The 16,549-nt window shown below is 41.9% G+C and overlaps 2 protein-coding genes across 2 annotated transcripts; both read right to left on the bottom strand.

Annotated features, from left to right (window-relative positions):
- Window positions 1–614: 614 nt before the first annotated feature.
- Window positions 615–5,683, bottom strand: elovl7a (ELOVL fatty acid elongase 7a). Its single transcript, XM_070964429.1, has 8 exons — window positions 5,567–5,683; window positions 3,761–3,832; window positions 3,463–3,653; window positions 2,892–2,972; window positions 2,728–2,784; window positions 2,530–2,635; window positions 2,297–2,433; window positions 615–2,176 (listed from the first exon to the last, which is right to left on the bottom strand). The coding sequence occupies exons 2-8, from the start codon at window positions 3,822–3,824 to the stop codon at window positions 1,928–1,930; spliced, it is 885 nt and encodes a 294-aa protein (XP_070820530.1). The 5' UTR covers window positions 3,825–3,832; window positions 5,567–5,683; the 3' UTR covers window positions 615–1,927.
- Window positions 5,684–5,966: 283 nt separating this feature from the next.
- ercc8 (excision repair cross-complementation group 8) lies at window positions 5,967–16,509 on the bottom strand. Its single transcript, XM_070964428.1, has 12 exons — window positions 16,115–16,509; window positions 15,575–15,670; window positions 15,225–15,326; window positions 14,556–14,679; window positions 13,447–13,528; window positions 12,449–12,517; window positions 12,297–12,363; window positions 11,595–11,698; window positions 10,764–10,888; window positions 8,674–8,871; window positions 7,501–7,596; window positions 5,967–7,034 (listed from the first exon to the last, which is right to left on the bottom strand). Exons 1-12 carry the CDS (start codon window positions 16,189–16,191, stop codon window positions 6,969–6,971), a joined length of 1,206 nt encoding a protein of 401 aa, XP_070820529.1. The 5' UTR covers window positions 16,192–16,509; the 3' UTR covers window positions 5,967–6,968.
- Window positions 16,510–16,549: the final 40 nt, after the last annotated feature.

Genomic DNA, 16,549 nt, shown 5'->3' on the forward strand with positions numbered 1-16,549 from the left:
ACAATGCACTGAAAACCAGATGGCAACCCTTCTGTAGTCTGGTCAACAGCACCTCCTACTGGTGAAAAGTGATTATAATCAGGTCTAAGCATTACTCAACAACAAAGCAGGAATTTCACAAAGTCAGCATTGACTGGAAAAGTTTGTGTTTCCCATCAGATCTTATCAAATGTTATTGCAAGAAAATATGTCAAATACATTTACAGCCAGCCTCGAGACTGTATGTGGTTCCCCATTTTCCTTTAGAGAACTCTTTCCCCCCCCGCAAGATGCTTGAAGAGTGTGCATTTGGATCATCTACAACTTATCTTAGATTTTTAACTTACCAGAAAGCATCATTAGTGGGGCAATCTTCCTATGTAGCATTGCAGCTACAGCTGCATTGCAAGTGAAGCTGCTGTAGTCTGCAAGAAAAACTAATTGAGGGTAGTAATTTCTGCCATGAAGTGGCATACATGTATGTATAGATAGATAGATTTAAAAAAATCTGGTTTCTCCAGTAATCTTAGTGTTTATTTGCAATTATTACATCACTCTAAGTGGGATTTTTTTTTTTTTACTTTGGAAAAAACAAACAAAACTTCCAAATAGAAAAAAGCAAAATGAGACAAATTCAAAGTACATTGATCATTTATTTTATATAAATACATATAAAATACAATATAAACATTTCATGTCACAATTTTTTACAGTATTAACTATGATAAGGGATCTTATGCGGAACTGAAAGAACAACAAAAAAAACAAAAAAAGGTTCACCCCCATTTATATGCACCGTAAATCTTTAGTGTTAACATGGGCTTGAACCTGAATAAAACCGGTGGACCTCTTTCCACCCCTGTGCCAAGCTCGATCCTGTGCCCTCAGTCACCAAAGGAAGCAGAGTGTTACATTCACTTTTCAGTTGAAGATCATCATAACTATTTGGAAAGCTACTCCACAGACCTCAGGGCAAAGGTACTGCCTGACTCCATCCGAAGACCCTGTTTGCCACAGAGCATCACACATCAAACAAAAATACTTAAAAAGCAGGCAAGCAAGGCTGCTCATGTTTTCTGACTGGCTAAATATGTAATTGTGCATACTGTGGCCCTGTAAAACAATTATTTTGCAATGTGCATCAGTAAGGAAGTAGTGAAACTCTGGCTCTGCCATGGATCCTACAAGAAGCACAGTGGGCCATCAGCATTCCTCTGACATCTCTGTCACGCCAACGCTTCATATGACAGAATAAACCCTCCACTGTACAAAGATGGCACTTTTCACTGGATGTCTGTCCCATCAGCAGCGGCTGTGACTCAAGCCATAGACATGCGTGTGACCAAAACTTAAAAAACACCCTCTTCTGCATGTGGCATGTGTAGCCCAAACACCGTATAGACACTGAAGTGTTGACGTCATTTTAGATCGAGTGAAATAAACAAACCTTAACTTTTCAGTGTGCAACTTATAAAAAAATAAGACACTAAACTGGATTTCCTAAAAGTCTTCTGAGAAGTAAGATCAAGTCACAAACGTGCAATGTGATCTCAGCATTAGAAGCTTTTTGAGGAGGTCCAGTATGACTGTAAAGCCAAGGATCCTACAGGCCCTACAGTCAGTGTGAGTTGATTTCAGGAAAAAAAAAAATGTTTAACTAGAGTAGAAAAATGAGGGATTATTGGAAACTTCAATAGCAGAACTTGGGCCTTACCTTCAGTGTAAACAAAAATTAAAACAAAATACAAAACCTTCAAGCTTGGGTCCAATAAGCCTCTTAAATATTGCTTTGGTCATAATTTAAAGATTGTCTGTTGCAGCTGCAAGTAGAAAACCAATCAAAAAAAAAAAAAAAGTCCAAACAACCTGGGGTTCAATCTCAGACTGCAGTGGTTTTCTTACGTAAAAGAGGTTGACCCCGAAACCCCCTGATGAGCCGAGTCTCGTGTCACTCGTCTTTTTCATGATTGACGTTTCCGTTCATAACTCCGTTGCTGTGGTGCGCCCATGTCTGAGCCTGCAGCACTTTAGGCAGCCTCTTGCCCTTGGTGTAGGCGTGGTACCAGAAGTTGAGGAAGAGGAACAGGAAAATCATGCCATATGAGCCGATGATGTAGATGAAGATGGGGAACTGGTAGGGGCAGTCTTTCATGAAGAAATACTGGCAGATGTGTGTGGTCACCATAACAAACTGGATCTGGGGAGAAACAATGAAAGGAAGGGTCAATTCCACTGCCAGGATTCACCACAGGTACGTATCAGCTACACTTTTAAGGCTGAAAATAAAGAGCAGGCTGCATTAGATCAGTTAACACACCAGCTGAATAGTAGTGAGGTATTTCTTCCACCACAGGTACTTCTGGTAGTTGGGGCCCATGGCGGTCAGGCCGTAATACGAGTACATGATGACATGGACGACACAGTTCAGCAGGGCGTGGAACGTTCCCATGCCACCTGAAAATAGGGAGTGTATCAGCAATGATAAGTCACAATATCAAATAGGAAGTCATGGGAAATACTGCTCGTGCATAAGAGAAAAGGCTGTCCTACCTGGTGCAAACCGAACCCCAAACCACCAGGTGAAGGGCATGATTGAGTGATGGTAGACATGAAGAAATGTCACCTGGCTATTCTTCTTCCTCAGCACAAAGAAGACCTGGAAAGAGCACACAAGTATAGCTTGGGTCAAAAAAAAAAATTGACAAATGATAGATGTATCAGGAAGGATGATTTTTTTTTTTTACTTACTGTGTCCAGCATCTCTATGAACTTTGAGAAGTAGTAAAGCCAGCAAGTTGCTGCCATCTAGAGGAGACAAAGCATATTTCAGTACATCCAGATCTTACTACATGATCAGTGTCAGATTCAGCCATGTGCTGCAATACATCCCCATCAGTGGAGAAGTGACTTACCCTTACAGCCTGCGGTGAATCGGAGTAGTTGACCAGGTCACAGTGAAAAGAGTATCCTGTTCCCCATCCTGACATCACAAACTGAAGAAAACAGTGCAGTGTGATCATTCACAAGTAACTGAGGCTGTGTAAAAAGGCTAAGAAAAAAAAAATATATATATCCGTACCCTCAGAGCAATCTCTAAATGTTAAACTGTTTAAGTTTTTTGCTTTACTTTGACGTCTCTTAAAATCCTTTTATAGGAAAGTTTGCACACACAGTGTAATAATACAATAAAATGTCAAGCTGAAGTTAATCAGACCTGAGGAAACATTTGCAGATTACAATGAATGGAAAGACTACACCTGCCTTTAAAAAAAAAAAAAAAAAGTCAATGAACAAAAGCCTTTCACAATACTACCAATGGCATGTCACAGCTCTGTTCTTCACAAAGAGCTCAACAATACAAGAAATACTAAGGCTTTGCTCCTCTGCGAGCTTGTGGCATGCATTGGGTAAACTTCTTTAGAATTATATCAGCAGCAAACACTACATGTGAGCTGTGCACCAACAGATGACAAGATGACTCACTTCGTAGCACATGTAGAGTGAGAGAGCCACCACGCTGAAGTTGTAGACTATGAGGACTCCTTTGAGGTCAAAGGCTTTGCGGTTCTCCATTATCCGAGGCCCCAGCGATGTGACAAAGTAAATGTATGCAGTGATGATGAGCGTCTGGGGCAGTGGAGACGACATGAGGAACCAGTCCGCCGTCCGAGTGTCTGTAACGGAAGTATGGTGGCCAGGTTTGTGAGATCGAGGTTAAGATATGAATCGGTGTGTGATGGCAGCGCAGGGTGTTAAATCACTGAATGCTCATGAGACTCACCTGCGCTTTGGAAGAACTCATCATAAATGAGTGCGGCCGAGGACTTTATATTGTCAAACTCCATTTTCAGACCTGGAAGAGCAAAGGCAAAGAACAGCCAAAAGGTCTCGGTTTACTGAAATGTTCACAAACTGCTGAATGCACCACCGGAAGGACTCAAGTGGTTTTGGTTAGAACATGAACAACACAGCAAAGTTTCACAACGAGGAACTACTAAAGTTATTAATGGCAACCAGTTCCTCCACTTTTCACAGGAAGTAAGTTTGAGCACAAAGCTCCATCATCCCACATGCAGCTGGTATCTGATAGGGACTGAACCATGCTCAACTTGACTTGCAGTTCAACTTGAACTACACATTGCTGCGACTCAAAGGCTGGACTGTATTAGAGGAACAGGCCACTCAGCCATTCTCCGCAGCCCCTCTGAGGAAGACAAAGCCAAGAGTGTACGGCGAGTACAATGAGTAGCAGTCCGTGTCTCTCTGTTTTCAGAGAGAACAACAGTGCGACTTGAATTTATCCAAGTATCGTGTACACGTGGCTAATGTAAAATTCAGTTGCTGTCCAGTTATAATACAGTCCATGTTCTTCCTAACTTTAAAAGATGAGCGAACATGGATCAAACAGGCTTTACAGTTCACTCAGTGGGAACACTGAAGGTGGGCAGATGTTCTTTGGCAACTACGATGTGTGGGGTTAAAAGAAAGGGGCTTCCAATCTATTCACATTATGCAATGTTAGAATAACAGCAAGCTTAAATCAAATCTGATGGTAAATGGGACAACATGGGGACAGGTAAATCAGAATCCTGATTTCTGATTCACATGCCCCCCATGATCCTGGTGTTTGATGGCTCTGGAGTTCAAAAATCAAGCGGCTGTATAAAATGGACATGGGTGATCCCTGGCAGGGAGTCTCCAGGTTCATACTGGTCACAGTGGGGTGACTAAGGTTCACACACTGACTGGCTTGACTGGTTTATGAAACGTGCCTATGGTATGGAAATATTCCAAGGGGAAACTTCTCCCTGTGTCACAGCAGAAATCAAAACTAAATCTCAAATGAATAAAGATTTGCTTGGAGATGAACGTTGTTTTGTTTGGAGCGAGTGAGTAAAAGCAATTAAACACATCAGCCACATGTGAGCTCGGGGCACGTAACAGGTTTTCAAGGTGTGTCTACCTGAACGCATCCAGAGCAGGGCCTGGGTAAAGTCACTGGGTGAACTGTGAAAAACAGGCATGGCCGTCTGGAGTTTCTACACTAATGAAGACATGGCAAGCCTTGACATGCCAATTAACGTTTTAATCAGGATGTTAAAGGCTGCTTCTCCCACGGCACACCTCCACATTGGTGTAAACTCCCACGGTTTACATAGATTAAAACACATGGCCCGACGGGATTCAGTGGCTGAGACAGACTTGTGGATGCTGCCCTCTCACACAATAGACACAATTGAAGTCGAAACTAAAGTTCTGAGTCTTAAGTGATGTTTGGAAAGAGCTCCTTCTCATTTAACGTTTGGTAAGATGCTTTTTTTAAAAAAGGCATCGAAATGGAGAATTCATATTTTCAGACAATTTCAGATTATTTCCCACACCAGTTTCGGTGTAATCCGCATCAAGGGGGTGAAGTTGATGAGCACCAGGTGGGGGGGTGGAAAACAGGTCCAACAGCCTCCATGTAACGCTCAACGACAGGAAGTGGCTCCGTAATCCCCAGCACGCTTTTGTTCATCTCCGCAATTTTATCTCTGTTTAATACCTGAAGTCGGATTCGGTTCACAAAAAGTCAAAGTTCACTAACCTTTAGTTCTGCCGCTGCCGATTCTCAAAGAAAGCGCTTTGGGTCCGTCAAACTGTCTGTATCCAAACTCCTGAGTCACCTGCAGCTCTTCAACAGGTGTTCCTCCTGCTCTGTCCACTCTCTGACAGAACGCGTTCCGCTCCCTCCTTATGGCAGCCTCAGGAGGGCGGGGTCGGGGCTCCAGGCGAGCCTTCGCGTTCGCTGATTGGCCAATTTGTGGTTCGACGCAGCTCGATTCAAGTTCATTGCTGAACGATGTCTCATCGGAAAGATATTGTAACAACACTGTACGTCCTCTTCCGACTTAATTATCATTGGTTTCAGTCCAAAATCTACAAATGTACAATTAGTGCTGTTTTTTTCCACAAGCTCCCTAAAACTACAGGAAGATCACACAAGGCAGCATTCAAAGTGCTTTTATTAGAAGACGATTAATTAATTAAAAACTGTACAATTCAAGGCACTTCAGGGAATGTGGGAAATAAAGAGTTGACTCCAGCCTTAGATGACAATAGAAACAGTGAGTGTAATTAAAATGATAGTAAATACTTGTTTTCTTATTTAAAAACACTGGCTTGGAGGTGGGGGCTCATTTGTGTTGCAGGTGTTCACCTGCTAACAAGAACAATATGTAAAACTGTGAGGGGGGTGGGAAGAGAGAGGGGTTTCAGTATCAGTCCGGCCTGCTAGTATCAGCAAGCGCTAACCGATTGCCCAATTCCTCCCATGTGAGGATTGTTGGGCTCTCTTCAGCTGCAGAAAGACACGAACTGAAAGACTGACACCACACCTACTTTAAAAAGCTTGCACGCCTCTATTTCTGAGGAGTATAATGTCCCTTTAAGCAAAATCTTGCATACCTTTTACAAAATGTCTACACCGAATATAGTGTCTGCATCGTAACAGGTGTGAAAGCTGTGAAACGACATTCTGCTTGTCTCAAAAACTCACGTCTTTAAGCAGTAAACATAAATTGTACAATGTCAGACATCCCCCATGGCCACAATAAGTTATAAAAAAAATAAAACTGTTTTGCAGAAGGTTAAGAGTACTTTGGCAACATAAACCTTGTTATGCATACCGTGTGGGCTTTACAGTCAAATAAAAAAAAATATAAAACAACACTGACAAAGTTAAATCAATGTAAGAAAAAAAACACCTCAAACATTCATGACATTGTGCATCTTTATAAAGTCATACAAGTATTTACACATTGTCATGTTAAGGCCTTCATCTTTATCTGCAATGATGAAACGGGAAATTTCCCTGAACCCATAATTATCTTCCCAGGTATCCGTGGACCTGTCATGTTTTGACAAGTTAATTGTGAAGGATGTGTGCTCCTTTGCATGGTCACACACCTGCACATCTACAGCCTCTCCACACATTCAAAACACCAGCATTAATCTTCATCACTGCTCCATGCATCCTGAAAGGCAGGGTTCACTGACGACGGGCCCGCAGCAGCCTGCAAGGAACCAAGACATCCAGCTCAATATGCAAATCTGAATTAAGATAATTCTTTAAATGCATCCATTACAGCACAATACAAATCACAACCGTATATGGGTGCACACTGTGGGGAAAAACAACTATTGCTGAGTTTATCTGATAAATGTACCAGATAGACTGGAAAAAGACATTTGATGAGGATCCATTTGTGATTCAATAAGCACTACTGGAGGAATAGGCACAGTTAAGTGGTGGTGTTATTATCATGTACCAGGTAACACTGAGGTGTCATCATCTATGATCTCATGTCTGACATGACAACAAACCAAAAAAAGTTTAATAATTGACAGCTTTTAATAATTGTGCACACACTGAGATTGTTATTGGACCTTAGAATATAACATAATGATACAAAACACTTGAAACCGATTTAATCTGTTAAGTAATTCCTCAATAGGTCTTCTCCTTATCTTGTTTCCTACCTTATTTACACAGTTTGATTCTTCTTCCACATCTGCAGCACGAAGGACAGGAACCCATGCCAGGATGTTACAGTCTTTACCTCCACTATACAGCTCCTACGTGTAGAGAAGAGCATGGATACCTCGGTTCTGACACATTGGTTCACACATAGTTAACAGGAAATAAAAGAACTGCTGTTGCAGCAGGACCTTCATCTTAAAGCATTACCAAACAATGACATCAGCACCCAGGGAAAAAAAACAGCGTGACCCAGCATGACTGGGACTAAGAGTAAAATAATTAATGAGCTCAAAACTGTCCACGTAATGCAAGAGAACTCATGGGACACACGGTCACTGCTGTGGGACTGATCAGCGTCAATGCAATACAACACATTCCTCTCCTGGAGCTCTCCGGAGTGACAAGCTGCCAAACAGCATTCTTATGCTGCACATGCAAAACCTGCATGCATGACACCAGATGAGTCTGACACACAGCAATTGCCACTTGGATGCGCAGTACTATTAGTCAGTGTAATATTTTTATTGTTGTGTTCATTTGTTTTATGCTTGTATATTCGTCTTCTTATCTTTATGTTCAACTTGCATCTGTGATATCTGAATCTCCCAGTGCTGAACCTCTTGTCGCTAAACTAAAGTAACACAGTTAAAAATTACAGAGGTACTGTTGATAGCTTGGGAAATGTTGACTTGACCATGTTATCTGTCCAGCGGAAGCGGCTCGTTTAAGACTGCCATGGTGATTGCAAATTTCTAATAGCCCTTGCTGCAGTGACAGCACCATGAAGCCTGTCACCCTGCTGGCATCTGGCAAGCGATACTGAAGTATCGGCTGCTGTAGCAGCACACCGCAGAGCAGCTTCTTTCCTCATGCTGCGACACTCCTCAAGTCATAAAATATTTGTTTCATTTTTTTACTTATTAGCTATAGGGCCACTGATATAATTTGGGTTTTGTGAGTGGCATAAAGAGACTTCTTGCAGCACTTCATTTTACGACCCTGTGTTGTAAAATAATAAATATATGTACCTTGTACCTTGAAGAGATGAATCAAAAAGATGATGGGCAGAAATAAACTGACCTGAATGCTTTAAACGTACAAGAGACCAACTAGACCTGACTGACTGGCTGGATGCAGGGAGCAGTCCCACCTGGGACTCCGCTGCGTCTCACCTGGTAGTCTGGGTGGAACTCGCAGCAGTCGACGTTGTTGTAGTGACCCCTGAGCATCGTCACCAGCTCTCCTGTGTGGAGGGCATACACTGCGACTGAGCTGCCACATGGCACGAACACAAACTCTGGGCTGCAGCCACGTGACACTGTGAACTGTAGCCTCTTCCGACTCTCATTGGAGACCTTCCCGTAATTTACCTGTGGGACACACAGTGAAGGCACACAAGGTTCAGAATATGTTAAGCCCGGATGCCATAATAATACCTTTCTTTTTACATCCCCCAACATGCACCTGAAATCCCCATTTACCTCATCTACAATCTAACTCTTTGCCCAGCAGAAAAGCTCACCCACCCTTTAAGCCACTAGCTGTCTTATGGTACAGCCTGATGATGGAAAAATGTCCACCATGGCAACCGCAGTATGACACAGCAGAGCAGGAAATCAGAACAGAAGACTGCACGAGAGCCCAGGGAAATGGTATAGCTTCCCTTGGCTTCAGGGTAAGCTTATGTCTCTGTGGTGTGGGGTTGTGTATGGGGTTGATTATACAACTTTTCCATTATTTTTCGCAGATCCAACCCTATAAAGCAAAGTTTTTTAGAGACTGGAATCCTGCTGGTTCAGTCATTCAGAGGGATCTGTGTGAGACTTCCTGCCACCTCTTTTCTATTACCAAAACTAAAGTAGTCAAAGAGCCTGTCCTCAAGAGCCTGAAAGAGGAGTGATGTAAATAAGGCTGTCCAATTTGCTTAACAGTGGCAGATTGCTGGTTTGTGCCGGTTGATTTCTAGCAACATTAATCCCTGTTTTTCTTGTTTACACACTAATTCTTCCCACTTCATCATTTCTGAACAATAATCATTTTAGGAGCTCTTTCTGTTTACTTGATTGTATCCCAATTTGAAGATTTTTGGAGGATATCCCAAAGTTTACAGGAGAAAGCACTGCTGTTAAATAAAAATCCTCCTTTGCCCTTGAAAACTCTTAAAATGTAACAACTTAAAACCAAATTCAATAGAAGCAGCTCAAATTGTAGATCATTTTGACAGCATACCACAGAAGTTTCAATCACTTCAGTGCTAAGACAGCCCCAGGTAAGCTCCTGAATGTTGAGAATGGTGGCTGCCAAGAAATAGTCAACAACATGTCTACGAGTCACTGGACGGCTGTGTAAAGAATTCTGAACAGGGTTGAACTGCAGAGATTTAACAGTCTTAAGGAAGTCCAGAGAAGACAAGCCCGTGATCTGGTAGTAATGAAAGTGTCCTCAAGCTTCTGGGATGTCACAAGTCTAATAGCCCTTGTTTGTTTGTGGCTCTTTGGAGATACTTTTGAACTCTAAATTAATGTTATAAATTCAATACATTTAACCAATACAGATGAATATTTTGGTATTTAAACCAAATCAAACTCAAACACAGCTTGCTTTATATGGCTCAGTGTTTTGGCTTTACAGCCTGTATGCAAGCCTAATTGACTGTAGGCTAGATCTGACTGAATATCTCAGACAAAATACCAACTTTTAAGACAGTGATATGGTGATCTGATCGCTAAATGAATGGTTCTACAGAAACCATGTCATCACAAGAAAGCAAAACATGGACCAACATGTCCCCTATGTAACTATGGTAAATTATCTTGGGTTTCTACAAAATATCATTCAAGTGTATACATGTATAACTGCACTACAACAGGACCCAAGACTGAGCTTTGTGGAACTCCACATGTAACACAGTGATAAATGGTACTTTGAAATTAAAAACACGTGTCAAAAGGAGCACTGAGATCCAGGACAGACATCTGGACTGAACCTGTTTTACAGAAATCACTGATGGCCACAACAAGAACAGTTTCTGCAGGTTCCAAAACCAGATCAGATGGTCTCAATCTGGTGCATTTCGGGTATCTATTCAAATTATTTTTCACACTTCTTTCAAGGATCGGGTTAGGGAAAGGCAAATGAAATGGGTATGCAATTGCCCAATTTGCATAATCCAAAAAAGTAATCAAGGTAGGTTAAGGATGAGCATTTACTTCACTACTCTCACACTCACACTCACACTCACACACACACACACACTCCTTACCAGTGTATTTTCCCCAGTGGCACTATTCCATAATCGCATACGATCATCAGTTCCAGTAGTGAGGAGGTGGAGGCCATCAGCAGTAAAGCACAGGCCATTCACTCTGCCATTATGGGCTGTATTCACTGGTTAAACACAGGTACGACACGGTAACATGCACTTGTCATCTCTTTCCTCTTTGTCAAGAACCAAGAGCACATATTTTTTGGTTAGAACACAAACAGGAGTGCCAGCAAGAAAAACAGAAACTGTATGCACAGAATGTTGACCTCTCCTCCAGACATGTTCAGTGGTGTTAAACCGACTCAGTTGAAAGCTCTTCGATATCACATCTGAGAGGAAGAAAATGTTGCTGCATTTTCTGCTTTTAAACATAGCATTAGAGGCATCAGTTCCCAGGAAGGTTCATTCAGTGACTAGATCAATGTGCCCTCCAGTTTTTTTCAGTTTGTACATCAAGACACTTTTGGGTATATGTGCACATCAGCTCCTATTGTGTGTATACTGCATGTCTGTGCAGCACAACTGTAAGTTATATGCTATACTGTATGGCTGCTAAATGGACATCCTGGGCAGTGATTGGTAAATATGGCTGAGGCAGGGGAAAAATATGACGAAGATGACGCACCACATCAGCATACAAGCAATTTTTACCGTGCAAATTACACCCCAGGGGACCATCTGACAATAATTTCTGTCCTGATGCCCTTCAGTGCCTGTATTTTTCCACATCTAAATAAAGGCTAAAATATCCACCAAGAGCCCTGCCCACTCAGGATGAATGAGGAAAAAGACACTTGATAAGAAAGAAAAGGGGAGAGGTAACCATACCTGCCTCAGAGGACGCTTTTGACTTGTCTCCATTATGCTGGTCCAGAGTGAGGAGACTACCGGAAGCCCGACGCACATCCCATACTTTCACTTTGCTGTCTGCACTTAGAGGTAAAAGGAGGGAATTTAGTTTTACACTCTTCTGTTTCGCTGATGAAAATATAGTCTTATAAACTATTCAAAATGAGCATAAGTTTGATCATCCCACTAAGTGTAATATCGGGTTTGATACGTATAATACATGCTTCATATACACCAGTGTTTGTTTTTAAAGGTCAGTTTTCTGTTGGGGATTAACATGCTGCTCCATAATACAATATCACACACTTCTCTGAGTGCCTCCCTGTGCCAGTTGTTTTCAAAATCACTTACAGTCCACAGGGACAACGGCACACTGATCCCCATTGGTTAATTAGCATGTCTAATGTAGCATAAAACAGGTGGGGACTGTATCTGCCATATGCTATATTGACAGGGCGTCTAGAGTGCCACAGTTAGCATGTGATGTGGTGGCATTATCCTTGACTCATGGCTGCAATGTGGCCAGATGGGCAGGAACTCAGATGACAAGATCTGCTGGGACACGACATGGTTGGGATTGTCCTGTATCTGCCATTATTCTTTAACGTGGCTCTGAGGGCAAACTAGGTGATGGTTTTAGAGAGAATCTCCACAGAAAGCGTGGCGGTTGACAGCACCTACCTGGCAGTGGCTAAGATGTGCTCATATCTAGGCGACCAGCGCACAGACAGGACCTCTGCTCTGTGACCTACAGGAGGAGAGTTGTTGTTTATATGTGTGAGGAAAAGCAGCAGGAAAAATAAGTGTGTGTATTTGTGGTCTAGTCCACTAACCCTGAAGAACATGAATCCGTGAACCAGACCTCAGGTCACACAGCTGGATTTTAGGGTTTTTGGTACCAACTGAAAATATAAGGAAAAAGAGAGAACGTTGAGAGAGGAGACTAAAAAGGCTACCATTAGTATGTTATTTAAAACCCTGAAAAAGGGGGAAATACAACCCTAACTTGCCAACATTCCATTCAATTGTCGTTTCAATATTGCATTCCTACTTATCAACACTGACACATTTTGCAAATATGTGAGTATAATCTGCTACAGCATGTGCATAAGGGAAAGGTACTCCAGCAAGGTAAAAAAAACTGGAGTCTCAGGTTCTCACAGAGAAGGTGTGGTAAATACGAAAACACACTGATACAAACCTCTGATAAATGTGAGCTAACACACCCAGCATGTGTACATGGGAGGAGGGCAAGTTAGTGGGTGAAATGAGAATGGCAATAAATTCTAAACAGCCCAAATTATGCAGAATTAGTGAGCTGCTTTTTAGGAACAGATTTCCTTAATATTGTCTTTCTCGTTAGATACGGGACTCCAGGGATGTTTTCAACTTGTTTGACAAGCATCTGTAACACCACTGACATAAAAGAACACACTGAGACACAAAATACAGACACTGCAATTGTGTCTGGCTTCCAAGCAGGCGTGTCAAAGACAGCGTTTGTTAATATGACAGAGAGCACCTGCGTGCGCATTCATGAGCTCATACTCAGCAAGCAAGAGTAACCTGTTGATCTGGCCTGGTGACGTGCTGACATGGCATCTATGTTCCTACATCTTTTTCTAGCTTGGATACAAGGCAGAGTCTGTGTTGTGCTGTGGGGAAAAATCCTGCACCTTGCTTGGGGAAAGAGACTGACTGACAGGGTAACTAATGAGATTTTTGCTTTAAGTTCAATGTTTTTTAGCATGCAGTGACACCAACAGGTACTCCAGCTGGTTTATTCTGCATCACTGAGATCAGCAAAAACTGTGGCTGCATTCACACACACCTGCAATAAGACTGTGCTTCCTGGCGATGGGGGACAGGTGGTGACTGTAGACATTGCCCTCAAACTCAAACACCTCAGCAGGCTGAACGATCACAAAAGGAGAGAAAGAAAAGGGGATGGACAGACAGAGAGGGTCAGTGAACTATGACAGAAATTCAGCTATTTGTATGTTTATTGCTATGTACATTTGTGTATGTACGCTGAATGAACATCTTGATTTTATGCTAAAATACACAGCATGACCTTCAATAAAGCCATGGCCTTAAAGTTTAATTGTTGTATAAACTCACCACAGCGCTGGGAAGGGGTTTAGAGGATGAATTAGGTCAAAATAAAAGCAAGCAGAGAGGGAGGGCAGCAGCTCAGAAGGCAGCTCACCCGAGCAGCAGTGGCGGTTACAATGCAAATTCTTCAGCAAATATAAAAAGCCTCTCTGTGCCCCATCTGTCAGTGAGTGCCAGCACCGGCATGGACTCAGCCAACAAGCGTGCGCGCGCGCGCCCACACACACACACACACACACACACACACACACACACACACACACACACACAGAGGAGGCTCTGTTTGCATAAAAATACCACACATACAAATACATTGTGCACACACCAATGCAAAGCACACATTAATGTGATAAAACACAAGTCTAATAAATAATTTAACAGGTATGACTGTGTATGTTTGTGTGGGAGACAGACAGAGACACACAAAGTAAAACAAATGAAAGGGCGGTGGTTGTTTTCTGTCCCTTCCTTGACCTTTTTAGGTAACCGTGGTGCCAGTGTAACTCTAGCACAGCTCAGGGGCTGCCATATGGGACTATGTGGCATAGAAAGGTAGAAAGCATGAAGCAGAAAATAAGAAAGAGACGGGAAGAGATAGTGAAAAGAGCAAAAAGAAAGAAAGGGCAGTGAAGTTATAAGAAAACAAATGTCAGTTACTTAATAAACCATTCTCCATATGCACCAACTTACCTGTTTAGTGTATAATTTCATGTGTTGATTCTGCTCTATTGTAACCAAGTTTATACTGGACAGCATTATAATGAAAAGTCTTTCTTATTTTGCTCATCCCAATTTACATACTGTGCACATGGGAACTAATTGTACCTTCAGTGTCTCAGTGTCCCAGACTTTCATGGTCTTGTCGAAGGAACTGGAGACAAACATTCCTGTGTCACACGGATACCACTGGACTGTCTCGACGCTGAATTTGTGGACATGCCGACTGGACCTGATTAAAAAAACGAAGTCAGAAAATGTAATCAGAGTGACACCCACCTTCATGGGCACAGATTCTTGTTTAAACTCTTCAGTGATCTGTATCCTTCTATTATGTACAAAACATAAAAACACAATAGTGTACCAGCACATTAGTGTGACAAAATTACTAAAAATTACTTATTATTACTTAAAGTCACTTTGGATATCAGAAATAGCTAAAAAAAACTGTAATGTAATGTAATCTTCCCTGTGCAGACAATAAAGCTATATTCACACAGCAAACCTCCACGGTTCATTCTCTTGTAGCCCTGTTCTGCCATGTAGGTGCATGTTTTCATGATGGATGTTTCATGGACTGACGAGAGTGTTCAGACTGAGGTCACATTGCCACAAATTAGAACTGCATCAGAACCATGTGTTTAAGTGTACAAAATAAGATCTATTGTATGTGGCCTCAAGGACATGGCTGTGAAAGAGCTTTGGACTTTGTACTGTGAGAACTTGATTCTGTGGTACCCTCTAGTGGACAACATGAGTACACTGAATAACACTCACCTGCCTACTGTGCAAACTGCCTTGCAGGTGTACTGTGGTTTCCCACTGAAGTTCTCCAGGTCATAGACGACGATCACTCCATCTGCTCCACCAGACAACATGCTAAACAACAGAGAGGGTTGACTTCACAGACTGACGTTACTTCCTCCGACACAACTTTCTAATTATTTTCTACCAAAGTATGACTGACAGCCGTCCGTGAAGACTTGCCACAGAAATGTCTGAGCTGATGGGAACATTGTTTCAAGAAATTGTTAGCCCTTGAGCTTTTCAAATGTGATTAAAAGTATAACAGTTTAATGTAGGAATCTCTAAACCAGTAAAAGTAAATTAGGACTAAGTGGACTTACTATCTGCCCTCTATTACATCAATGTCAATAGTGTTGATGCCATTTCCATGGATTCTGTCCACGTCTCTGTCAGGATTCAACTTCAGACTGAGGACTCTTTAGAGAAACAGACAGAGGAAGACCTATGTATCACTGGACACTGGACAATTCATATAAGACCCTTAAAGCAGGAGAAGATTATCTCAAAAAAAAAAAAAAAAATACTGGAAAAGATACAACAAAGGAAACGGACAACAAATACATTCTTTGCAAATGAGACAAAATCTGAAAAAATTAAAGCCTTATTAGACTTAAATTACCTCAGTTAACCAATGCATATAAAATGAACAATCAAAAAATTTGGATATTTGGATTAGCACAAAGGTCATGTATTGAGTGAAATTTGCAATCTGTGGCTAGTAAAATTTCTCAAATCTTCAGACATGTCAGTTGTTCTCTTCATCTTTTCCTGCAATGTAAGTACAATGAGTGCAACGTTTAAACCGGAGTCAGATTCCTTGTATGTGCACACATAAAGCCGATTCTGATGTATTCCCTCACCTTCTCGTTGACTCTGCACGTCTCAGTCGCAGAGGGTCATCCAGACCAGCCTGTCTTGCTGCCAGAAAGCCCAGCATTGTTTCAATTTCCAGAAAACAGATCTTAATTTTAGAGGAGGACTAGTATTTAATAGACGCCACAGTTAGCTAACCCAACTCAACGGCTAGCATACTACCGACACTGAAGTTTCTAATCCAGACTGAAATTCTGGACTTCCAGCAAGGCATGACATGGAACTCAAAGCTCCGCGATAGCTTAATGCGCTATCCATAATTTATTGGAGTACTCTGCTTTCAAAATTTATTGTTTATCTTAGAATAATTTCAACTAGCTTCGCAGCGACATACAAACACAGCACAAAGAGCCGCCATATTGGAACGTAACGTCTGTTTTATGATGAATGTTGCGATTGGCTCGCCAAGTATAGCCGTCCAA

This window comes from Chaetodon trifascialis, chromosome 6 (assembly GCF_039877785.1).
Source record: "Chaetodon trifascialis isolate fChaTrf1 chromosome 6, fChaTrf1.hap1, whole genome shotgun sequence".
NCBI lineage: Eukaryota > Metazoa > Chordata > Actinopteri > Chaetodontiformes > Chaetodontidae > Chaetodon > Chaetodon trifascialis.

Coding starts and splice junctions, on each gene's coding strand:
- ercc8 (XM_070964428.1), bottom strand. CDS start 16,191: ATGCTGGGCTTTCTGGCAGCAAGACAGGCTGGTCTGGATGACCCTCTG. Junction 13,529..14,555: donor GGGACACTGAGACACTGAAG/GTACAATTAGTT, acceptor GTGATCGTTCAG/CCTGCTGAGGTGTTTGAGTT. Junction 12,518..13,446: donor GAAGCACAGTCTTATTGCAG/GTGTGTGTGAAT, acceptor TTATATTTTCAG/TTGGTACCAAAAACCCTAAA.
- elovl7a (XM_070964429.1), bottom strand. CDS start 3,824: ATGGAGTTTGACAATATAAAGTCCTCGGCCGCACTCATTTATGATGAG. Junction 3,654..3,760: donor TGAGTTCTTCCAAAGCGCAG/GTGAGTCTCATG, acceptor CTTCCGTTACAG/ACACTCGGACGGCGGACTGG. Junction 2,973..3,462: donor CACTCTACATGTGCTACGAA/GTGAGTCATCTT, acceptor TGTTTTCTTCAG/TTTGTGATGTCAGGATGGGG.